We start from the raw sequence: 25,224 nt of genomic DNA on the forward strand, positions 1-25,224 counted from the left end.
ATGTTGTGTATTTTTGGTTATGTTAACCATCGTCTGGAAATGTCGAGTTGTTGATTGTCGAGTTAATCAACATTAACATTAACCTCCAGTGTTTGACAGCAGTAAGGTGTGTGTTTGTGTGTGTGTTTGTGTGTGTGTGTGTGTGTGTGTGTGTGTGTGTGTGTGTGTGTGTGTGTGTGTGTGAGAGAGAGAGAGAGAGAGAGAGAGAGAGAGAGAGAGAGAGACACCTATTGTTTATTCATTCTCTTATTAATCATTAACGTACAAACATTCAAGGTGCATGGTTGTGCACACAGATTTCAGTGATGTGATTGTGAACGCTTCCTGGTCCGTGCAGGCACCGGTTCTTTGAGGATGTGGAGGAGCTCAGGGCCCAGGAGCGAGCACGCAACGATGCCAAGAGGGTGGAGGTCTTGGAGAGGAGGCAGAGGCAGCTGGAAGAGGTGGCCATGAAGAAGACAGGAGGGAGCAGCTGAACCACAGCCTGAACGGTCACTGAGAAGATGAGCTGATGTTGAGCAGGTCGACAGACGTGGACGCTTTATATATGTATCCTGCTGTGCACAGCCTGATTCACCTGTGTAAAGAGGCCTTGTTGCTTTTGAATGATCTGCCTCGGGCCTGGTTTCACTGATGGATTCATTTAAATGATCCTCAGTTTCCAGTACATGCACGGGAAGATGACCCAGACTGGACACATCTGTCGTACAAGAAGCCAAACTGTGCTTTGAGAAAAGCAGCGTTCACACATGAAGATGAAATGTAATCCACTATTTTCTGTCTGTTTTGAGATGTATTCATTATTAAATGAGCCATAAAAGTGAGAATCCAAAGTTCAGCTGCTTTTTTACCTGAACTGACATGTTTGTCCAGCAGGGGGCAGTGTTGGCAGTTTAAAGGGCCACGCTGGTGTTCTTGCGAGTTTGAGCTCCTGAATGATCAATGAATGATGACGCAGCATTAGAGAGAAATTATAATTCTGACAAAAAATGAACGCTGATTTGATGTTTACAACTCAATCAAGTTTCAAGAGACTTCTGATTGATCTACAGGAAGGAACTCAAACTGATGGACGTCTGGAACAGAAGGAGAAAACACATCAGCAGCCGAAGAAGCACTCGGATCCTTTAGTGAAGCTATTTTAGAAATACGAGTCTAAAAATACTCCATTACAAGTACAAGTCCTGCGTTCAAAATATCCAAAAGTACTATCAGCAACATGTATTAGAAGCATCAGACATAAAAGTATTCAGTCATTTAAATTACAGTATTAGGAAAGTACTGCATGGTGTATTATAAGCTTCTCATATGTTTTACGTGTAAAACTCAGATAAACACAGTGGAGTCTTAAAGTTTAGTCTGCTGGTTCACATCATCTTGGCCTCTGAGAAACAAATAATCAATTGAAAACATAAAACATGAATCAAAAGGGCAACCAACAGTTATTTTCATCATGCTGATTATTTTCTCGAGTAATCGTTTGGTCGATGAAACATCCAGAAATAGTGAATATTAATAATTTCTCAGAGCCCAAAGTGATGTTTGAAGATTGTTTTTGTCCAACCAACAGTCCAAAACTCAAAGATGTTGAAATAATAAAAGATATTAAACTGAAAAACAGCAAATATTCACATTAGAGGAGCTGGAACATGAGAATGAGTTGAAGTTTTTGCTTGTAAAAATCACTGAAACGATCAATCGATCATTCAAACAGCTGCAGATTAACTTTCTGCCAACCGAATGATTGACCAATCAGCGCTGATCTCCTCCACAGTAAGAAGCAAACATGACAAACGTAACAGATGGCGTATAATGACATCTTTTATTAAAACATGCCGTAAAAGAAATCTGAAATAAATTAAACTATAACAAACAGGCAATATTGCACGTGAATGAAAACCAAAAAAATAAGATCCCACAAGGTCAAAGTGCTTTTCGTGTACAGTACTGAAAATGAAAGTTAAATTAAGGAATGAGGATTAAAACACTTGGACTACAGAATGCTGGTTAACTGGTCCGAACACGACGACAGCTGCTCACGTGGCTTTCCATAAATAACGATCAATATGACCAAATCTGTACACTGTACACAGTTCAGAGGGCAGACGGTGAGTTTGGCTCACTGCAACGACACACTCCCCTTTTTCAGACACCAAATGCAGGAACCACAGGGGCCACGCTAACAGTTAAAAGCCAAATCAGTCGTCAGGTGACGCTGGAAACAGCCTGCGAGCCTCAGATGTCGGACGTTTTGAAACACCGATGACTGACGGAGACACAGGACATCTGGACATGTGCCATTAAACCAGCCGTGGACGTGACCGTCGCCTCCACTGAAGTTATTGCTCTTAAAGCAGTGAGTGAAAGTCCTTCCTGTCAACTGTGCCGTCAGGACTTCTGCTGAAAACACATTTTAATTGCATAATATTTCCCTTTTCAGAGGCGCATGTGTTTCACAAATCCTGCAGGGATCTTTAAATGTGTCAGTGAGCAAACAGCAGATACAGCAACACATAAAATACACAGACAGGGACCCAGAAAGACAGCAGGGACGAAGCACAGGTGTCCACAGAGAGCGTGAGGGGACGAGGAGGACGCCCAGGTAACAGCATCAGCCGTTTGTCTTCCTGCTTTCTCAGGTTTTACCGTCACACAGCGAGGGGCACTAAGCCTGGAGACGAGGCGGCCGGAGCGACGGTGATGGCCGTCAGGGTACCGGGTTTCACTCCGTTCACGGTCCTGCTGCACAGAAACAAGAGTTCAGTTAAAGCCGGAAGGTCTCAGGTCCGCTGGGATCAGGGCAAGACCAGAACCGAGGAGGGACGAGGTCTACGTCTATGAACCCGTCCAAAGATCAAAGTTCATTTAAAGATGCTTCATTTAAAGGAGCGACGGTCAAACAAGCTGAAAGGTATGGAAGCCCATTCCTGCCAAGAAAGAGATGAAATGCACTTTTACAGCCATTAATGTTGAGCAGAAGTGATGTTTCAGCAGCAACTAAAACACACTATTAACATTTTTGCTGACAGACTTTTAAGCTGCTTTTTCTGAAGTCAATAACAAACCATCAACTCAACTCAGAGGTTTCAGTTAATCCAACAAAAACAATCTACGCTCTTCTTTCTTCTACTGAACTACCAGCTACTGATTCTTTAAAAAAACATTAATGGGAGAATGACCAAACTACCCTGTTCTCTCTTTTGCTCTTTTGCTTTGGCAGCATTGGGCTTCCGTACACTCTGTCAGGGATGGAAAGAGGAAGTCAAAGGAAAACCTGCTGAACCGATCAGATGAACTGATTCTGTTGACAGAAGTCCGTCAGTGTCTCAAACGCAGACGTGACGTCTTTTAAACGTTATGCTTGTTGCTATAGATAAAACTAAAGTGGGAAGGAAGCTGCAGAGTTGGCCCGACTGACTGGTTGAACTGGTCTCTTTTGTGGGTCGTAGTTGGACTATGACCAGAATGCCTCGTATGTTTTGGGCCTGAGTCACGACTCTGGAAAACACCGTTCAGAGTGAACGATGGATTCACTGCCGAGCAGTAAACTGCATTAAAGCAGCTTTTTGAAGTAGAATGATTCTAAAAATACGACAGGAAGTGAGAGGAAACGCCTTTGGCCTCTCCACAGCCTGCTGAAGGTGAATGGTGTATATAACAAGTTTGCTGCTCTGAATCCAGAAGGACGGCGACCTTGTCGTGCGTCCGCCTCAATCTGCCTAACGCAGCAGAAACACTACACGCCGTCCTCGCTCCCACCTCACAATAAGTAACTGCTGTCGACGCGAGCAGCAGTGACACAGCAGAAACATGGACAGAAGAGCATTTCTGCCATAAAGGATTACATCTGGTGACATTAAACAGCAATGTGCCAGGCGCAGGCGGGTCATGTTCCAACCCCTCTGCGCCTCAACATTTAACTAGCAATGGTAGATGGACATGTCCCGGCTCCCGTGTGAAACAGCAGCTTCACTCTGACAAAAATTCCCCAAACTCACCCGTAAGACGGAAAACAAAAGTAAAACAAAACAATAAAACAACAACAAAAAATTCCAGGTGTTAATTATGATTAATGTTCAGATCTGCAGCCAAACAAAACAACTGGCACAAACAGGAAGAGATCTATCAGGTGACAGCGGGAAAGTTCAGCAGCATTAAACCACCACCACCCGCCAACAGTTAGTGGCCGGGACGCCTTCTGCAGCAGCCCCACGTCGTGGTTATTTCTACGAGCTCTACACGGGGAAAGAGGCGGTAAACCCGGCAGCAGCACACGGATACGAGATACGATTACCAAAAATCAATGCAGGGAACGTGACCACCTCCGTCCTGCTGGGAGAAAACGCACACAGGTCTCAGACACTCACGCGTGACAGGAAATAGACTGTGACGAGAGGCAGGCGGGTTCTGGTGGACTCACGCTTTGTCGAAGTAGGATGTGTTGAGCGACTGCGAGTAGTTGCCGTTGTTCGCGTTGAGCGCGTTGCTGTTGTCGAGAGCGTACGCCTTCCTCGCCCGCTGGTCTTTGGCGAAGTTCCTACAAGCGGCCAGCTTGGACTCCAGAGCCTGCAGACAGAACAGGACGATGAGGCTCGTCTGGAAGGAGCGCGAGGCTCGTGATGAAGGGAGACCTGAAACCTGGAGACAGAACTCAGAAGACTCACCCCGACTTTCCGGAGCAGATCGCTGACGATGTTGAGGGCTGATATCCTGGCAGAGGGGGTCAACGGCGAGTTGCTGCCGTATCCGTTTGACAGCACTGTGTTTGAGTAAATGATGAAAACATGTGAGTTTGTATTGGACTAAATCTGAAACCTGCGTCAGAAATCATTCACTCATTTGTGACACGATACAATAACTGAGTGTCCATTCATGAAAACAACCAGCACAATGCTCGGATTTCCGTCTGTACTCGCACGATGAGAGAAAAAAGCCTCTGAGGGAAGACGGGCTGCGGCTACCTGCTGGGTTGGCAAAGGCGTTGTCCAGACCTTTGCTCAGCGGGGTCGCCGGCAGGGACAGAGAGGCCTGAACAGCAGTGTCCATCTTCACGTTGTCCTGCGTGGGCGAGCTCGGGGCCGACATCCGGCTTACATCCGACTGCCTCTCTCTGACGGCCAGCTCCTGCCGCAAGTCTACGACAGAAAAGGTGAATGTGAGGAGCATTGTGAAGCTACGTGCATCATCACTGCCAGCGAAGACTGTAAGCTAATGTTCTCTGCTCTGTGTGCTGAAGCAGAGACGAGCTGCAGCAGCTGTGTGCTAACGAGCTGCAGTGCTGATTGGCAGCGCGGCTCATTAGTAAAACCCAGTCAATTAACCACCTCTGGCTTCATCCTTCAGTCTCTGCACGGAGACCAGCAGCGACTCCTTCTCGTCCAGCTCGCTCTCCAGGAAGGCGTTCCTCTCGATGGCCTGGTTCAGACGCTGCTCGAAGTTCTCCAGAGACACGATGGTGGCTCTGAGAGAGGAGGCGGCAGATGGAGGAAGCAACATGTCAGTGATGATTTAATGTTGTGTGGCTGCCGTCTGTGAGTCCTTTCGACTCGTGATCGTTCCAGCACGGATGAGGGATCAATATCTCAGCATTGGTTTTAATCCAATTCAGCCAGAGATCAATTGAATCTGAGCCATTCGCTAACTGTAACGAGGACTTTAAAGTCGCATCTCTGGCAAATTTTCAAACGTATTAAATTGGGATCATGAAGTTTGATGGAAAAACATAAAAAGGCTGCTCAGGAACTCTTAAAGGAGAAACTATAAAGACAAGAACTGAGTAAATGAGGAGGAGTTTGGGGGCGCACTGTGATTTTTTAACATTATCTGACCTTTTGGTTCTCTCCAGGTCGTCGTTGGACTGTTCCAGCTCTCTGACGTATTTGTGGAGCTGATCCTTGATGCTGCGCGTTTGGCCGAGGTCGTCCTCCAGCACGGAGATCTGCTTGTAGCTCTGAGAGTACTGCTGCTCCAGCTTGTCCTGAGGAAGAGGAGGAGGAGGAGGCGTGGAGGACAAGCAGCACATAATGAACACGAGCATCATTTGAGGACGTGATTGAACGGCTCCTGGCGCACACCACCTACACGCTAGCATCCATTTTTCAGCGCTTCCCTCTTTTTCCTCCCTCGTCTGCAGGCAGCGATGTGAACGTGACCTATATATCAAGCAGCTCGATGAGTAGCGCCGGGTTGCCTGTATGTCTGACCTACATCTGCAGGAGCTGAGTCTGACTGAGCCGCAGCCACATTCAGCACATGAACGCCACAGAGGAGCACATCACAGTCTGCTCTGCACGCAAAGTGTCCTCAGACAACTTCTGCTGTCCTTTGGTGCCACATGAATAAAGCTGAAGTGAACTGAGATATATTTCATGCTGTGATGCTTCCAGTACGGTGGCCCAGAGGTGCCAAAAAACACTGGATGACACATAGTAAAATATAGAAAAATATAAAAAAAAATATAGGCAGGTTTAAGGAAACATTCAAAATGTCTGAGGTTTTATAAAAGTGTGTTTTCAGGCTTATTAACTCTTTTTGGGAAAAGCTGTGTTTGCTGTACTGCTGTCGTGTTTTGGCCTCATGGCCACCAAATAACATTACAGGAAACTTAAGCCTCTCTCTGCCTTTCCGAAATGCTGCCTTAACTGTCATCTGTGGGTCAAACTTCCTAACTGAGCCGACAGGATTGTATCATGAAGATCAGAAACATGTTCCCAAGAAGCCCGCAACACAGCGCTGCTCCAGAAAGAAACACTTTTATGATTTCTCTCACAAACAAAGCTTTGTCTTCACTTGATGTGCAGAATCTGATTATTTTGTGAGGAAAAAATGCTCTTTAAATATATAGTATTAGTTGTTTTTCATAATCTGGGCCCAGCAGGCAGAGTGACACCGGCGCAGGAAGTCAGTCATGAAGGGAAATTGGGATCTAATAAAATTGAATACAGCAGGTTTTTTGTCCGTCTGAAGGCCAACTTTTAGCTTCAGTTTTGGGCCTCCAAAGGAAAAGTTTGGGCGCTCCTCTTGGCACAAACATCTCACCCCTGCTGGTGATTAGCCCCCCCCTACCCCCCAGCTGCAAACAGACACACAAACGTGCCACCCGCCGGCTGGTAATTATGGAGCGAGAATAAGAATGAGAGACGCGACCTGATGCATTATGTATGAGAGCCATTCAGATCAGCGGCATCAGCACACAGGCAGCTCAGGACAGAGCAGGTGTCCTTTGATCGAGCTGAAATTAGAAGAGAGACGCAGCTCAGCGTCTTCCCGAGGTGAGATTTCCATTTAGATTGCACGTGGATTCGCACACACTCCTCGCCGAGGCCAATAATCCCCATCATAACCGAGTTAAGCCTCCAACAAGCACCAGTTTTTGCTTTGGTTGTGTTTTATTACAAGCCCCTATAGGCCGCGTCTCAATGTTCCCATGACCTCTTGCATATAAGCAGAAAGGCAAAGCTGCACGGCAACTAGAAAAATAAATAAATACTGAGCACATCCAGGGGAGCAGCAGCTGTTATGGTGTGACTTCTCCTCAATCCCAGGAGGCTTCACTCAAGGACGACCACAAAAAAACATCAAATATTCACTACGGCTACACATGGAGACGCGCTGTACTCCGTTCAGAGCTTAATGTATTTGCTCAGGCAACATACATAGAAACGATCTGATCTCAGGACGTGTCACGTTAAAGGTCACGTAGGTCACGTTAAAGGACGCAGAGGTTTATGAGCTGCACCACTGGCAGTCAACCAGTGGAGATTCCTGGAGGTCTGAGCTTAAAACAACGAAATGAGACAAAACGTGTTGATCTGTGAGCTTTAGAGACGCTGGTGTTCTGTACCTACAGACAAATACAGACTAACTCTGCACCCAGTCTCTGTGCTAAGCTAAGCTAAGCTAAGCTAACCGCTCGCTGGCTGTGGCTTCTGTAGCGTCATTAATCTCCACAAGAAAGCATATTAATAAACATATTTCCTACAATGTTGCACCAAGCCTTCACGAACAGTCACATGGTGATTTACTCCTTTAAAATGTGCTGGACCACACAAACAGAGAGTTCAGGGGTTGTTTAGCTGAATATGTTCGTCTACTCTGCCTCACTCATTGATCCTTTATCTAAGTTATAATCCAAGACCCGTCACGTCAGCCGCCTGCTGAGTATTGATAAATCCACGGAGCTGTCCGTGGTGCTGCAGCAGCAGGCGGATTTAACGGCGTTAGCTCGTTAACGAGCGATTCAGGCTGAAAGGTGACGGAGGTGAGACGGTCATTTCTGACCTGACACTTGATGTTTCATCACTAAGTCAACTGAGAAGATTTTAAACTACATTTTAGAAAATAACCATCAGCTCTACATCCTGATGAAGCCTCATGCTGCAGCGTTGCAGGTCACGTCATTTACTTTCGTGCTGTTTCACAAACTCCCGCGGTTACCTTGAGAGTTTCCACCTCATTCTTCAGCCGGTTGTTCTCCGTCTGCAGGTCTTTGACGCGATGCTCGGCCTGGCCCAGCTGCGTCTCCAGCTCAGCCTCCAGCTCCCTGCTGCCCTCCTGAAACTCCAGCAGCTCCTCGCGGGCCTCCTGGCAGCTGTGGGCGCACAGAGAAGGCGTCAGACACCGAGTCCGGACAGAAAGAGGTCGGTGTGCGTGAATCCAGCAGAGGCTGCGTTTGGAAAACAGCTGACGAGCGCTCGTTTCATTGTACCTCCTCGCTGGAGCGCTGACCCAGATACTACTAAACGAACTCAAACCTGATGCTCGCAGTGTCTGTCTGCACTGTGGGAGGCGAAGAAAATTTATAATCGTCAGAGTCTTTAAGTATATTCATTTAAATACAGGTTTGAGGTACTTTACTGGAGTACTTTCTGCTTCATACTTGCACATTTATACAGTTCAGAGGCAAATATTGAACTTTTTGCTCCTTTTTGCTCCTAAACATTATCTGATCAGTTTAGTTAATCAGCTCCGGCTGACCTTCATCACCATGAACACACACTGCAGTTTATTCTGACCCACATAAACCGTCCTGCTGCTGCTCACAAGAGCACTGAATGTGGATTCATCCGCCGCTGAATAGCGACCAGCAAAGGCGCTATTCTGCCCCGTTTGACAAACATTCGATAAGAACTACAGAGGCCACATGTTTCGGGGTGATTGCTGAGTCTTTTGTAAAAATGAAAATATACTTTTGTGAGCTGCTTTTGAAGCATCTTCAGTTTGGACCAGTGGCAACACCTTGACCTGTTGGTGACTGATGAAAAGTCACAGGAGGACACATCTGGGCCTGAATTTGACATCACTTCATCCTGAATTTGAGACGTTTTGACCACAAAAGCAGAACCTGAGCGACCGACTGAGCGACTGACTGAGCGGCCTCAGAAGCCAGATGTGATCCTGACAGCTGTACCATCAAGTGCTGGTTATGTAAGAGTCTGCTGATGTGGCCATGGATGAACACACATGGACGGACACACACATGGACAGACACACACATGCTGTCTAAAAATGGCAAATGGAAAAACTGAGCGTCATGAGAGTGAGTGCTGAAGCCAGAAAATCCATTTCTAAACGCTCGTGTTCAGCCCACTGTGGAAAGACTCGGCCTCGCTCTCAACTGGTTCTTCTTGGCTGCCACTAATCTGCAGACTGGTTCTCCCTCTTCCCAGTTATGACTCTTTATTCAGTGCACCTCAGTGGTTAAGCATGAGGGAATCCACAGCATGAAAATGCACATTTAACACAAAATTTGGTGATTTTCTACCCAATTTTGTGAACGTGAATGCACAATCCATCAGCTCTAGCACTGTGTGGTTTACAAAACTACAATGAACTGAATGTACTGAAAGGATGAGGATCATGCAATGTGATCGAAAGCTCCGGAAGAGCTTCGAGGAGAAAGGTCGAGAACTTTTCAACTTAATGTCTTAAAGTTCGTCACGCTCAGAGCGCTGAAGGAAGCTCATTGTCTCCAGACTCTTACATAAGTGGGTGTAGGTCTGAGCTTGTTTCCTTTAGCACAGGGTGAGATTTCAGTCAGCTCTGAATCAAGCACCGGCTGGAAGATGAGATTTCATCCTGGGAACGGCTAATTTTAGCAGCCTTCAGATCGTTAAAATGTTGAGTAATCACAGCAGTGAAAACAGCCACTGTGCCTTCACATAAAGGCACTCGGAGACACGAGGACAAAAGAGACATGAGAGCCTTTTATGTTTACTGTGAAACATGAGCTGTCGCTTCAGGGGAGAAAGGAGAGGCTTCCACTGACTCTCCCACATAAAACTGTTTCAGAAGTGTCACCGGATACGCCAACACGGGGTTTTAACTGAAGGCAAGAACGGGCGACTGAAATCGAAGGACGAGACAGGAGATCAAACGCTGCTGAGGCGAGCCGCTGTTCCCACAGGCACGGAGAGACTCAGCGGTTACTATCAGAGCTGCGACCTGGACCCCGACTCAGCAGCTCCACGTGGGATTCAGATGAAGCTGACTGAGGAGCTCAAAGATGGAAATACACTATATGGCCATAAGTATGTGGACACCCATACGTGACACTGATGAGCTGCTGGAACAGCCTCCTCTTTAGACCAGTCAGGTTCTCACACACCAAACTGGGCTGCAGGCTTTGTGCATGGGCGCACGGTCATGTTAAAACAGGAAAACAACAAACATAAACTGTAACACGCTGTCTTTTTACTGGAACTGGCCCAAACCTACACAAAGGTATGTGAACAGGGGTGTCCACATACTTTTGGCCATGTAGTATACAAGGACAAAGACAATACTGGATCTTTTCTGATGCTGTTTTTTTTTACATGTGTGATATATTCTTACAGCAGCAGGACACATTTACAGTTTCAATAAGAAATAAATGATGTGATTAAAGGTCCAAAAACATGTAAAACTCGTCACGCAGACACATTTTCCTTCCAATTAAAGATGAAACCTGCTATATTTGCACAGAGGGATGACATTTGGCACATCTGCCTGGTGGTACATTAGCTTTCATCCCATGACAAAGAGTGAAAATGATGAGCCCGGCTTTGCGTCCCACAGGATGGTTTCAGTGTCACCCACACACACAAACACAAACAACCCCAGCAGGTAAACTGGGAGGTTTTTATCAGAATTAACCAGCAACATGAAAAACAGATGGAAACTGAGGGTGTCTGATGAAAACTCCAGCAGAATCCACGAATTACTGGTTTGAATGAGTCGAGCCAATAGCGACTGAAAGGTGAGCGGTCACGTACCGGCTCTTGTACTTGAGGGAACGAGCCTTCCAGAAGTCGATTTCCTCGTCTTTCGAGGAGAATTTTGGTATCGTGTCCGTTTCCATGGCAAACAAATCTGGAGAGGAAGAAACAAGGAAGCAGGAGTGATGAGAGAAAACAGAGCGATCCGTCCACAGTGTGGAGAGCTTCAGAGCAGAGCCTCCACGTGCCTGAACTCCGTCTGATAAACAGGCTGCACGCTGGAAACAGGCCTGAAAATCAATGATTCAACCACAGCAGGGACTTCAACATCAAAAGAGACTCCCAGAAACCCTGAAGAGCTTCTCTCGCGGAGAACCACAAAGTCTGCTTTCAAGAGTTTGAACAAACCAACCAAACCGGCTCCTGGAGACAAAACGGCATTTTCAGTGCGATTAACAGTTCAAATACAACTCAGGCTGGCCTCAAATGAGCAGCATGCAAGGTTTAAACTCCAACACCGGCTTTACTTTAAGTCAGCGTCCAACAGAGCCGATCATTTATCTGAAGCATCCTGAGCAGCACTTTATTTCCACTCGATCAGCCTGCGGACTAACATTAATGCAGAATTAAAGGAAAGCAGATCCCAGAGGTGACTGAAGGCCTGGAGCCTCGTTCGAAAGCAGGACATTTGTTGACATTCATTCGTCCCCATTATTCCCTCTGACTTAAACAGCACAATGCTCCATAACTATGAGACCAAACAATGTCGGACATGTTGGCTCGGGACAAAGCTCTTTTGTCCGTCTTTGAAACAGCGCTGCTTTCACTGGCTCTCCATTTTGTGCCCTCAGTTGAATTAATGAGAAACAAAAGGTTAGCAGGCGGGACGGTTAACTTAGAAACCCAAAATCCAGCCAACAGGCACACAGCGACTCACTCAGGTAACAGTGCCGCCAGGTAAATAATGACTACTCATATAAAGGGCTTTTCTTTTTCATGTCACTGAAAAAACAAGAAACTCTTTGACATTTTGGGAAACTCTTGAGATGTGAAGACTGACACCACTTTCAGGTCTGTTGGCAAAAAGCTAAAGCTAGTTAGCTCCTGAGAGTTAGCTTAGCATGAAGAGCTTGCTGGTCCAAAAATTCACAAACCAGCAATTTTAAAGCTCTTGAGTTATCACCACATGTTTAATCCACACAAAACCCGAAATGTAAAAACAATTTGAAAGAGGCATGCTAGCAGTTTCCCCTTGCCACCAGTCTTTATGCTAAGCTAAGCTAAAATGTAGCTTCATAATGAGCGGACAACAATTTTGAGTTCAGACAAATTTCCACATTAAAACCAGTTCAGAGTTTCAGAACACACTAAAATACATTATGTTGAATTTCCATGTCCAAAAACCTGTTGAGGATGAGGAACAAGGTCAACGGATGCCTGTGGTGCGTTCAGGGTCGCCTCCAGCATCACGCTGAAAATCCATTTGTCCCCTTGACATCCACTAAAAACACTTTACGACCACCAAGAGACAGCAGGGGAACAATATTCGGATCTTTCAGTAAGAGTAAAAATACCATTAAAAGGGAAATCACAGGTGAAGTACAAGTACCTTGAATCTGTACTTCAACGCAGCCCTTGAATAATAATACTAATTTGCATTCCACCTCTGAAAAGGGTCGAGGAAATGACCCGAGCAGCTGAATCACACAGAAACCTTAATAACCGTGATGGGAGCTCGGCTGCTTCACTTCTACTGTTCATATGTTGCACTGAAATATTTCATTCTGTGATCCTGAATAATTCAGCGTCAGATTATATTGGACCAAAGAGCCTTCAGGAGCAGCTCATATGTTATCAGAGGAGAGGAAAAAGCAACACAAGCCACTGTGACAGCTTCAGAGAGAGGCCCTGCTGTGCTTCTTCATCAAACACACAATTATATTTAAATAAAGACGCGTTTCCTTCATGTTAACTGGACAAGCTTGACGCTGATCTTTGAATTTAGACAGTTAAAGGAATCTGACTCCTTTATTTTAGACGTGATCTATATATAATTCAGTTTGTAATGTTAATTTTAAATACGATTAAGCGTAAATTAAGGAAGCTTTTGATTATGTTTCTGAGACTAAAGTCCAGAGATTTCAGTTGAAGTCCATATTTAGTGAAAAGGGTTCAATCGAAAGGAGAAATGACCCTGTTGAACATTGATCATATGGTGATCTATTATCAGAAACAATCACAACCACGAGAGATGATTTTTAAATAAATGGACTGAAAACGCCTCAAATGTGATGATCGGTATTGAATCATGAAATAAAAAGATGCTGGCAAAGATTAGCGACTGAAAGGAGGAAGATGATGCTGAGATCAGCTGTCAAAACTGGGTGTGCGAACAAGACGCGAAGCGACAAAACGATCAACCGAAACCCGACGAAACGTTGGAGCTAGAGTCTCGCTTTCATTGGTTTTCCAAGAAGGACAACAGGAAGTAAATGATCATGTATTCGATACCTGAACATTGCCCCAAACTGAGCTGTTTATCGGTCCATTCCGCTCCGCTGTGGGCTCACAAGCCAACCGTGTCCTCCGCCGTCCGCTCGTCTCTGCAGCCTCCTGTCAGCAGGGCTTTTAAAGGAGAGTACACCCTAAAAATGAATTTTCCCCTTTGACATGTCTATTATTAGAAGTCCAACTGGAAACAGAGTTAAATGTTCAACTATTGCATTCTCACTTGTAGTTTTGGAAATGTCTTTATTTGTGTATATTTACACCAAAAAGTTGTCAGATTTCCACGGTGATAAGAAACCGTTTTAGTGTGGATTTCCGCCGTGTTCTCGCGGTTTGTGTAGGCTTCACGGCTGCACACCAGCTGCGCATAACATATAGCACCACCTGCTGGTCATCCAGTGGAACAGCGTTTGGTATCATACTGAATTTAAAATTCACAAAAATTACAATAAAAAAGGACGTTATTGTGTAAATTAACGGTGTAATATGTGAACAAATTGACCAAGTATTTTGTGTTATGTGGGTTGGGTTAGGGTTATGTGGTAAAGTTTTTTAAAAATAAAAAACACAGCTACGCGTCTTCACATGGCTTGTTGCCACGGTAACCTGTAGACAGCAGAGACCCCAAACAGTTTAGCCATGGCTAACGTTACTTCACAAAAAGTCCGACGTTTTTCGTCCAAGTCTTGGGACTACAGAGACTCAGGGGAGGACGAAAGCGACACAGTGACAATGTTTGAAGTGTTTCACGGGAAAATGAGAGAGGTTTGTGCTGGAGCCCGCTGCCGCTGTGGTTAGCTCACCGTTAGCTAACAGAGCTAACGTTATTTACGCAAACCGCTAACTAACATTCAATACGCCAACCGCCAGCTAACTATGACGTTTAACGTTATCCGCCTGCTCCACAAACTGAAGGAAAAACTTAAAATAAGGCCCAATATCACTTGTCAATCAACACTGAAATAATCATATTGAACAAATCAAATTGATCTTTATGAAATATCATGACAGTGTCCCTAAATAAGCATATTTAAAATACAATCAATTCAGTGGTAGAAGAAGAAACTGATTCAGATCTTTTACAGTAGAAGAAGTGATACCACATGCAAAACTGTTGAAAGAGCTCAATTCAAATTTTTAGGTAAAGTATAAATATCTAAATCTACTTAAAGCACACAAGGTAAAAGTACTCATTGCACACAGTGGCCCATGTCAGATTAATCTATGTTATCTTAAATTATAACTAGCAATGTATTAATGTGAACATCGCTGCAAAGCTGCAGCTGGTAAAGATTGTTTTTTTGTTTGTTTTACTAAATCCTGCAGACTAAGGCATCTTATTATCTTATTATTATCTTTATCCAAAACAATGCATCATAATAAAGATATCAAATAAATGTAGTGGAGTAAAAAGTACAAAGTTTCCTGCAGAGACTCAGAGGAGGACGTGCCTACGGTTCCTCCTCCTATTGGCCCTTATTACCTGAAATACAAGGCTGTCCTGGCCTGGGACTGGCTCCTGAGTTTATTCTGTGTGTATCTGTAATTGCATCCGAGTGCAGCAGGCTTTGCTTTATAGCATCTTGGGAACAATAGGTTTCTAGGATATAAGCTTTTATAAACACGGAGGGCGCAGAGCTCGCCAAGGCTTCACAGTCAGTGCTTGAACTGGACTTTGACAAAGTCTAACGAGAGTAAGATGGAGGGAAAGAAGGAGGATGAAACTGGGACCAGTTTATTTCACCAGCTTATGGCACAGAGGAAGGATCTGAAAGAAGATGCGGTCTGTGTTAATGAAGAGGAGAGGAAAGGCTCTGTTAAGTTAAATGTTTATTGATTTACTGTTGAATCCTAACAGCTAATGCCTCTGGTACTGTTACCATACGTGAAACTCGTTAGAATTGAAATGTACATGTAATAATAACCTGTTCTCTTTGTGTTAAATACGTGACAGCACTCTGCAGGTGTTTCAGGCCTCTCTGCTGTCACTCTGCACTCTCTAAGACTTTCCTTCATTGTCTCCACAGAAGATCGTGCTGCAGCGGCTCATTGTGATTGCTCGGCTCCCCCACCGTCTTGCTGACAGGACAGAACTGGGAGGTCAGTCAGAAATTACTTAGAGCACAATAGCTCAGTGCTTGATAATAAGGCATCACTATTCCATTCGTTCTAATCAATGAACTAATCACTGTGTACCAATTTAATCCAGTGTTCCTTCAGGGGAAATGACGGGTGATGGCACCGATGTTACAAACGTATAAATCTACGCGGCACATTTCTGGGAAACATCAGTCTGCTGTTGTTGAATGTTAACAGTTTTCCACTAACAAGCTTTATTTGCCTGCAAAGCAGTGAACGGCTGCTTTGTGTCCCTTGTTTGAGTGTTTTTATGGCTTTCACACCTCTGTATGTGAATGAGTCTGAAGGGCATCCTGTAAGAGCTTTTGTGGCTGCTGCTCAAGGAATTCTTAGACAAAAATTAGAGTAGAAAGCCCACAATAAAAAGCCCCAGGAAAGGTTGGATGTGACGACAGCAGTGCTGGGCTTTCACACTGTCAGGCTGTCCGGTCTCCCAGGTGTCTGAGACAAACTAATGCTGTTCTGTTGTTTGTTTCCATGCAGCTCATTATGAAAAACTCAAGTTCCAGCTAAGCAAACAGTATATATGGGATCATGTGACAGGCCTGCTGTTGGTTTATCCATCCTGCCTGCTGCACGTCATTGAAGTAAGTTTTAAATATTCACAGCATCCATCGATGAAGGTTTGTGGTCTGGCTCTTAATGTTCTCTGTCTGGCTCTTCTCCAGTCATCCAGGGACGTTCTACTTTCTGTCTTGAAAGACCTTGAAGACATCCAACAACAGCCCGACTGGTAATGATGCTTTCCTGTTCTACAGATGAATACATGCAGTATCTAATGTACTGTAGTGTTGTGATGTCATGAAAATTCATAGTACTGTTCAGTACCCCCCAGTTTCCCCTTTAAGATTGGAAAAATACTCTTGTTCAGTATGAAATATACTCTGTTATCCAGTTCCACTGAGTGAAATATTCAAATCCAGCACCTCATGTGTATTATTACATGTTCTAGATATTTTGTGTATCTTTTTAGAGACATTTCCCCAAAATACAGCCTGACATATTTGACATAGTTGAGCAGCAAGTCTGTTGCGTGTAAATTATAATAACAACTCATGATGATGTAGCTCTTAGCCAGTAAGCTCTTAAAGGACCAGTGTGAAGGATTTAGTGACATCTAGTGGTGAAGTTGCAGATTGCAACCAGTTGAGTGTGCAGCCACGAAACTCACACATCTACCTACATCCTTATACATCCTCACTGTAGAAGTCTAAAACCCTTCTCCTGTTAAACTGCTTATGGAAGCATATGATCTGTTTTTACGTCCCGTTTCAGCGCCCTGCTGGAAGCTCCCAAGGTTGTGTTCATGGCACATAACCCTCAAAGCCGGCTGTTCCAGCAGTGGAGCTACAAGGTTTGCTTTTTTTCTTTCCTTCTGGTCTTTGAGGGGACATGAATGTGAGGCACGAACAGATGGGTGATGGGTGCTGCTCCACCTCCGGCCTTCAGTAAAGGTTCCTCTGGGTGCTGGTGACCGTGAAGGACGTTGCAGCACTCATTAAGTTTCTCCACACATTTATTGGGGTATTTTCCTCCAATTTGTCACCATCTGAGCAGTTTATTTCCAATCTGTATGCTTGTTGGCTGAAGGTGCTCAATGCAGATCAGGGGCCCGGGGACGCTGGGGCTAAGGGACTGGAGGAGGAGGAAGAGAGCACAGAGACTCTGGTCTGCTCTGTCCTGTCAGCACTGCAGAAACTGGCTGAACATCTTGAAACATCTCAGAAGGTTTGTTCACTTTTACAGGTTGGTTAGATGCATTTCATTTGCTCCGCTCAGCTTTTATAACATGATCCCTGTCAGAGGAGGTTTAAGAGTGTGACTGTCTGAACGACTGTCAGGCTCTTCCTGGGTCAGAGCTGGAGGAGACTCCAGAGCTGATCGTCTCTCAGGAGGTTCTAGACAAGCTTTTGGCCCGAGATGATCTCCAGACTCCACGACAACACCTGCAGATGTACGACTCACCGTTAAACGTCAGCATGGACTTTGGTAAGAGGCGCCTTCCCGTCAGTCCTCAGAAAGCTTTTCAGACGAGCCGCTCAACACTCTGCTGTATTCTCTGATGGCTTCACAGGACAAGTTATTCGAAGCAGCTTCCTCACCACAGTTTAACTCTTCTGACAGAAGGTCAAAGGTAAGACCAACACGTAAGACATCCTCCATCATTTAAAGGGTCAGTTCGCCCAAATTACAAAAACGCGGTGGTGGTATTCAACCCTTTGAGATATCCGTCTGATATTTCTGCTTTCAACACAACCGAGGCGAGTCACAGCACTGAAAAATAACATTTGAGAAATTCAGGGGCAACAGGGTCTCTGAGCAGATCCAGTGGATAACCCACAGAGCGCACTGTCAGCACTTTTCATTGGATTATTTTTTGGTAAAGTCGCAGCAATGGAGACTGCTGACAGGGAGGTCTGTGGATCATTCAGAGGAACACTGGCCATTGTTACTGGAAAGAAACGCTGCTGTTTGACTTTCTTTCTCCAGACTGAAATGTGTTGAATTATTGGACGGAGGAAGAATTTTGTATTGAATCCTAAAACTTCGCTTTAAACTTTAAACTTTGATTGACTTTGCAATCCAAAGTGTGATCAGATGTTTTCATGCCTCTGCAGAAAGGTTTGTCCTTCATGACGCACCTCAGATGTGACCGAACGCTCCCGAGCACAGAGCGCTGAACCAACATTCACAACAAAAGCACAGGAAATCCAAGTAATATAAAAACATTTTTAATAGTTTCAACATTCGGATGAGGTTAATTTTATTTTTATCTCACTATACACTGTGTTCCACTTGGTGACCGGGAGATAGCACGTCCAAGAAAAGGCATTTCCTCTTCACCCCAGACTTTAAAGACTCTGCTGCGTCTTGATCACTTATGTGTTCCCTTTTTGTTTTGGCCCCCATTACTTGGAACTTAAAGTTGAGCAAAAAACAAAACAAAAACAGGTGTAATCTACAAACATAAACAGACCTGTGTGCAGCTCGGTTTTTCTCGCTCGCTGTATGATTTCAGTGTAAAGTCACAGGAACTTCTAGTCCTCTGAAAGTGCAGTATTCTGGGCACAGTCTCCTCTCAGCTGAAGGTTTTTGATTTCCAGACAGAGGCCGGATGTGCTTTCCTTATTTGCTCGGGATAAAAAGGGTGGAACGTACCGTATCAACGACACACCGAAGAAACAAGGTGAAAACAAACAGGAAATCATGGAAAACAACCGAGAGTTTGACTAAAAAAGCTCACGGGCAGCACTGAATTCTTCTTCTTTTATGAAGGTCGATCTGTTCACTTATAAAAAATAAATACAAGCACATTTATACGGGACCAAAGATGAGACATACTTCATAGGCATGGTTAGAAAGCATGCTGCTGAGTTTCACACAGGACAATGTCGAATCAAACACCCCCCCTTTATCAAATACCCCCCCCACTTGAAACTATGTCCACAACACACACAATCCGCCTTCAGCACGAGCTGTAAGGTGAACATCGTCTGTCACCGCTACATTCCACCTATTAAAAAAAGGCCTTCGCATGTCAGCACGCTCGGAAAAGCTGAAACACTGGAAACCGTCTCTGCTCGGCAGGGTTATTGTCAATAAAGTTGTGTTCGATGAATGCCGTATGTACAACCTTTAGTCTGAAACCCTTTAGTACAAAACGAAGAGCGGCACGTGGTAACGCAGAACGTTTCTTCCCTCAGCATCCAGCTTCTCTTTAAACACGAAGGTTAGAAACACCGCCGATCGCATTTCACGCCGTACTGCTTTCTCCTCAGCTGATGAGCGATTGGTTTGAATTGTAGTGGAGCTGAAACGATTAGCAGATCAATAGATTAACAGAAAATTAATCTGCAGCTGTTTCGATAGCTGATTAGCTGAGGTTATTTTTAACATCTTGTTTCAGCTTCAGTTAGATTAGCTCGATTTTAGTTAGTTAGCATGAACGTCGCTTCGGGCTTCAGGAAATCTTGATGGTCATTTTTGAATATTTTCGAACATTTTTTTGACCAAACGATTAAGAAATCTAAAAACATTTGTTTCTGAATTGTAGAAAATGTTTGTCTTTTTGAAATGCTTTTGATTCTGTAGTTTTTCTGCTAAATGTTGGACATAACTGTGTAGATCTTTCAGCCACATCGTGAAACTGAAGAGATTTGTTATCTTCTGTCGAACAGTCAGACTAAAAGACGGTGATTGACGGTTTCTTCACAGAGTCTCTTAACCTCTCAAACCCTCCTGGATCCTACGATTGATCCATCATCTCAGCTGCAGGCTGCCTGGATAAACACGGCACAAACCTCACAAATTCTAAACAACATCCCGACATTTTCGGAAATATCAAACGCGGCAGATTGGAAAATGTAGAAAATGACGCAGGAGACATCGCGAAGCTGCAACGACGTGGACGTTTTTTTAGTGAAATCAGGGTTCAAGAGGTTAATTCTTCTGTAACACAAGCACTATGAGCAGGGTTTCTTTAAAAATCTACAAACTAGAATTAACCTTGAGCCATGAGGGCTACCGTAGCTACTGTGCGAAGTCTACTCGATGTTATTTGTGTGAATGTGGCAACGTTGTGCTCGAACCAGCAACATTTGAACATTACATGTTCAGCAGAATGTTAAAATGTTCGTCGTCATTTAGATTCTTCAATACAGCATTTGTATATATCTATATATATTTAAATTTCTCCCCCGTCAGTATATACACAACACGTATGTACAGACTCTCCAGTATTTACAGAAGTCCTGTGAATAATATCGCACTTCAGAGAGCGAGGACGGCGGAGCAGCACAGTGACTTGGAGGCCATGTGTAGTGGATGTTCTCAGGACGAAAAGGAAAAGTCTTACAAATCTGGATAGGTCACAGCAAAACCCACCCCAAGGCAAATAACGAACTGCTGCTGTCCTACGCAAACCTTTCTGCTCCAGTTTTACCGATTTCCACGTTTTCTCTGAACTCCTGAAAAGGTTTTGATAGGACAGCAGGGAAATCTGGTCCCGTGTTTCAATGCTTTTTTAAATCCGTGTGTAGTGGAAACAATCACAACTCTTCAGACCTAGTAAAAAGTATTCAGAAATATATCTGTATAAATACTCTCATCAAAATAAACACATATACACATATCTTTGCACTTGCCTCTGGTTCACTAATGTAGACCAAAAATATCAGCATTGTCAGACAGGGTTCCTCCAAACTGCAATGGTGAGGCGGCGGAAACTGAAACTGCACTGTCGCAAAAAGAAGTGTGCTTATTTTTCCACTGGGGCTGCAGTTTGCTTGTGTTTTCTGACAAAAATAGCACCTTTTTTCTGGGACGTGGCTGTTTTCAGTTCTTTCATATGACATGATGGATGTTGGAATACCTCAGGGCAGGAGGATGAAATCTTGTACCTGCACACAGAGCGAACAGGTGTATGGAGGCTGGAGTGTGCCATCAGAGCAAGTTTTAGTTTCATGTATCCATCACAAGTCAACCAGCCGCGCCTGTGAGGGCTGCAGAGATGTCAGACTGGGCTTCGTCATCATTCAGGGAAGACTGGGCGACATGTTTAAATACGTAGCCTCCATCGTTATTGACAGACGCAACAGATACATCACCTGATGTCGTCAATAAGCTGAATCATAACAGCCTGATTATATGTAGCTGGCTGCCAACAGCTACTGTACAGTGCAACAGTAAACAGCGGTAAAGAGGGACTCTAGACGAGTTGTAATGGAGAAACAAATCCCTGCTGCACTCGGCTAACGCAACACTTCAAACTGAGTCCAGTCTGGCCAACACAAGTGTATGTAAGAGGGCCGCTGGTTGACTCTCACAGCTCTCACTGTCCTCTGTCCACTGTCCACCACCAAACCACCAGCTGGTGAACACGGTGGAGCTTTTAGCTGAGAGACAAGCACGACTCGAGGACATGAGGATGAACATGACAGGGGCGATGCAGCGCAGGTGGGACAAAAGTCACATCCCGCCGCTGATTTCACGTCATTCCTCTGATCCCCAGTTGGTGGCAGTAATGCGCAGGGACGTTCAGCAAGAGAAGGAGAAGACTACTGCGAGCTAGCAAACACTATGAGGAAGGAAGGAAGGAGATTTACACCAAGCGTTTCAGTGAGAAACACAGAATGTAAAAATAACTTTGTTTACAAGAAAACTCCACAGGACACCTTTAAATGAAGTCCAGCCCACAGAGCAGCAGCAGGCGCTCTGATTGGCTGCACTCCTGCCAACACACAACAGCTGCTGCTAACAGAGCTCCTGCTGCCGCTGCTCTGTGGGCTGGACTTAATTTAATTATTAATTTAAGCAAATGTTCTGGTGGCACAGCAGCTCCAAACCTGCGCGTCTCTCTGTGGATTCAGCTCGCCGCTCTTCAAACTGAAATGACTGCTAATTGACACGGAAAATGAAAAGTCCCATGGAACTTCGCCTGCTGCCAAAATAATCATGTGTTATCACATGGAGTTCTTCATTTCCCTGCTTACGAGACTTTCTGCATTTGCAAAAGCCATCTCAACCTTTCCAGTCTGTTCTTTCATAAAGTATGCATCTCATATATTCAACAGCTCCCTGACTGCATCAGCTATATTCTATCTGGAGGAAATGGTCCTTTTATAGCTCTGCTGTAGATACAAAATATGATCTGATTTGATATATAGAGTTATTGTATCATATATTCTGAAAATGTACAGTATAAACAATAAATATTCAGTGATTGATATCCTGATCGAATGCCATGTAAATACAGAGAAAATGTGATTGGGCATTTAACCTCTTTGCAAACCTGGTAGTTATTTTCCTAAAAGTCTAAAACATGCATTCCTGTTTATGCTCCACGACACCAACAGTGCAACATCATATAGAACAATTACCAAACACATATAAACACGCACGCACACACACACACACACTTTCCAAAACGACATACTGGCACACTCACAGTGAACGCTCAGGTGGGACAGAAAGTCAGGGGTCGTTGCCGCCACACGCCATTTTCAACTGATGCCCCTGAGGAATGAAGGAGGAGGGCGGGACAAACAGCAGGGGAATGAGGAAGAAAGCCTGTGATGGCGGGACAGGTGGACAGTCCCGTCTTCTTCGTCGTCCTTCTAAAACTCACTCATGAGCAGCAGCAGCGGCAAAGAGCGCTCCTCCCTCCAGCGGCCGGTTTCCAGCCTCATGCGTGACGTTAAAGGCAATATTGCAAGTGAATCAAATAAGGCAAAAAGAAACAGAAAGAAAAACGTGTTTCCAGCCAACGTAAAGATGTCTGATCGAGTCCCGACGCCGCCGTCTCTTACGCCTCCTGTGACTGATTTCTTTCAGGCGTTTTTTGTTAATTCTATATATTCTACACGAGCTTGTTTTTACACGTCGACCCCTCTGGATGGAGGACAGGTGAGGCATGGCGATGGCATCCAGAGTGAGGCTTGAGAGGTGAAAGGTCACTGGATGAGCGTGGGGCCTTTGAGCGAGACGGTGCAGCAGTAGCGTTGAGTTTCGTCGAATCGGCCGGCGGGGGAACTCAGTGGCGTCATAGCACTGTGCTCTCAGACTCCTCCTCCGACTCCACCCGGCTGCCGGCCGACTCCAGCAGCGCCACTGAGTTCCTGAAGGGGGAGATGTGGGGCAAGTCAAAAATACCGTCCAGTTCCACGTTAATGATGGGGATGTCCAAGTTGCAGAGAGAATCTGGCAGAGCAGAAACACAGACAGGAAGTGAGGACAGTGAACTGAAAGAGTGCTGATGTGGATAAAAACAGTGAGACAGATCATTCCAGATGTGGATTCATCGAGGCTGGATGGTGTTACACACAGCATGTGGGTCATCATAGGTTCAAAACATACTCACAGTATGAATGAATTGAAAAATGCATGATCGGGATGCACGATGTACAAGACAGCTTACTGTACACACTGCATGACCAAAAGTATGTGGACACCCGGACATCACGCCCACTTTATTCAGAATCGTTTGCATTAATGTGACTAATCTCTAACAGCCTCCACTCCTCGTCTTTCAGGAGGTGGTGCACCAGATGCTGAACCTGCTGCAGGGATTTGCTCCCATCACCCGCAAGAGCATCAGCGAGCTCCAACACTGATGGTGGATGATCAGGTCTGGCCTACGGTCGTGATCCAGTCCAACCCAAAGGTGCTGGACGTGGTTGAGGTCCGGACTCTTTTTGAAGCTGCTTTGCTCACGTCATCAGGTTGAAAGAACATTATCTAAAACATCATTGTATGCTGCACCGTTAAAAGTATGTAATGAGGCGTCCGCATACTTTTGGCCATGTAGTGCATGTGTATTTATTAATGCAAGTTCATATGTACGAGCTGTAGGATAAACAATGTGGCAATGAGATACTGTTTACTGTGTTCAGTCATTAACAAAGATGTTAATTATCAAAAATACTGCAGTCAAATCTGTGTTTATGGTTTCTAGAATTACATTTGTGCGATTAAGGTTTCAGAATTTAGAAATAAAGGTCAAAACTGGTGCTCACTATCAGTATTGTTACGCTTGTATTGGATACAAATGACCAAAGAATTTACTGAAAATCGGCAAAAATGTCCATATCGTGCATCCATACTGCTTCCACCTGATTCAGCAAAGACTCGTCAATTCAGTGAACGCCGGCGAAGCCCGACAGCACAGGATCAATGTAGTTAGTTATACTGGTGTATAAACTAATATATTGTCACTTGTGAGGATGATGACGTCCACAGTGTGATGAACTGCACAGACAGGAAGTGTGCTGTGGTGGGCAGTGAAGCACAACATTGTGTGTGGGGGGGGTGGAAGTGGGGGGCAGCTGGAGCAAGGCATTATGGGGAGGAATCCTAAGGGCTGAAAAGGTTTTTGGCGTCGGCCCTGGACGGCCCGTCAGACACGCCCGTGTAAGCCATGCATCGCGTCAGTCTCAGCGAGCATGCAGCAGAGCGGGTTAGAGCTGGACCGAGCTCAGCAGCACCATGGGGGGGTCCACGAGGGGAGAGCGAGGCTGCCGCAGAGCAGAGAATCACACAGAGCGCTGCGTCTGCCGGCAGCTTCACCCTACGGTGAGCTGGCCCCACGTTCGGCCAGGATGGCGGAGGGACGGGGGGGGTGGGTGGGTGGGGTGGGGGGGTGAGGCTTTAGCACAGGAGCTCCTGCTTACCCTAAAAGTCCCTCTCACACACAGAATCACACTGAACCTCTCGGCTCATACCGCTGCAAGTGAGACAATAAGAGCAGGCGACAAAGACATGATCAGAACCTGCTGGAGACGCTGACGGAGATAAAAACAGAAAAAGACTGATTTGATCTGAATGACACAAGCCTAAAGGATGAGTGTGGTGTCACTCCATAACGAACAAATCCCACGAAAAGACC

The 25,224-nt window shown here is 45.1% G+C and overlaps 3 protein-coding genes across 8 annotated transcripts in view; 1 reads left to right on the forward strand and 2 right to left on the reverse strand.

Moving 5' to 3' along the window:
* Positions 1-1,803: 1,803 nt before the first annotated feature.
* On the reverse strand, positions 1,804-14,040 carry ndel1a (nudE neurodevelopment protein 1-like 1a). 2 transcript variants are annotated; one of them, XM_070990437.1, is made up of 9 exons: positions 13,707-14,040; positions 11,253-11,349; positions 8,437-8,590; positions 5,829-5,977; positions 5,325-5,461; positions 4,962-5,135; positions 4,665-4,759; positions 4,421-4,566; positions 1,804-2,739 (listed from the first exon to the last, which is right to left on the reverse strand). In XM_070990437.1, the coding sequence occupies exons 2-9, from the start codon at positions 11,336-11,338 to the stop codon at positions 2,649-2,651; spliced, it is 1,032 nt and encodes a 343-aa protein (XP_070846538.1). In that variant the 5' UTR covers positions 11,339-11,349; positions 13,707-14,040; the 3' UTR covers positions 1,804-2,648. The 2 variants fall into 2 exon arrangements, with proteins under 2 accessions (XP_070846538.1, XP_070846537.1); XM_070990436.1 differs by having other exon boundaries at positions 1,804-2,742; positions 13,707-13,816.
* Positions 14,041-14,332: 292 nt separating this feature from the next.
* Positions 14,333-24,237, forward strand: tex47 (testis expressed 47). Its single transcript, XM_070990438.1, has 9 exons — positions 14,333-14,468; positions 15,731-15,803; positions 16,326-16,429; positions 16,511-16,575; positions 17,118-17,196; positions 17,433-17,570; positions 17,684-17,831; positions 17,917-17,976; positions 23,873-24,237. The coding sequence occupies exons 1-8, from the start codon at positions 14,343-14,345 to the stop codon at positions 17,952-17,954; spliced, it is 771 nt and encodes a 256-aa protein (XP_070846539.1). The 5' UTR covers positions 14,333-14,342; the 3' UTR covers positions 17,955-17,976; positions 23,873-24,237.
* Positions 23,194-25,224, reverse strand: part of LOC139349531 (rho GTPase-activating protein 44-like) — a 63,764-nt gene continuing 61,733 nt past the window's right edge. For 4 of the 5 annotated variants that reach the window (XM_070990430.1, XM_070990429.1, XM_070990427.1 and 1 more), the window contains one exon: positions 23,194-23,540. In XM_070990430.1, coding sequence (XP_070846531.1) covers positions 23,383-23,540 — 158 coding nt within the window. In that variant the 3' untranslated portion in view covers positions 23,194-23,382. Of the gene's footprint in view, positions 23,541-25,009; positions 25,063-25,224 lie in introns of all 5 variants that reach the window. The other variant, XM_070990428.1, reaches the window with a different exon arrangement.

Source organism: Chaetodon trifascialis, chromosome 21 (assembly GCF_039877785.1).
Source record: "Chaetodon trifascialis isolate fChaTrf1 chromosome 21, fChaTrf1.hap1, whole genome shotgun sequence".
In the NCBI taxonomy this organism is placed as follows: domain Eukaryota; kingdom Metazoa; phylum Chordata; class Actinopteri; order Chaetodontiformes; family Chaetodontidae; genus Chaetodon; species Chaetodon trifascialis.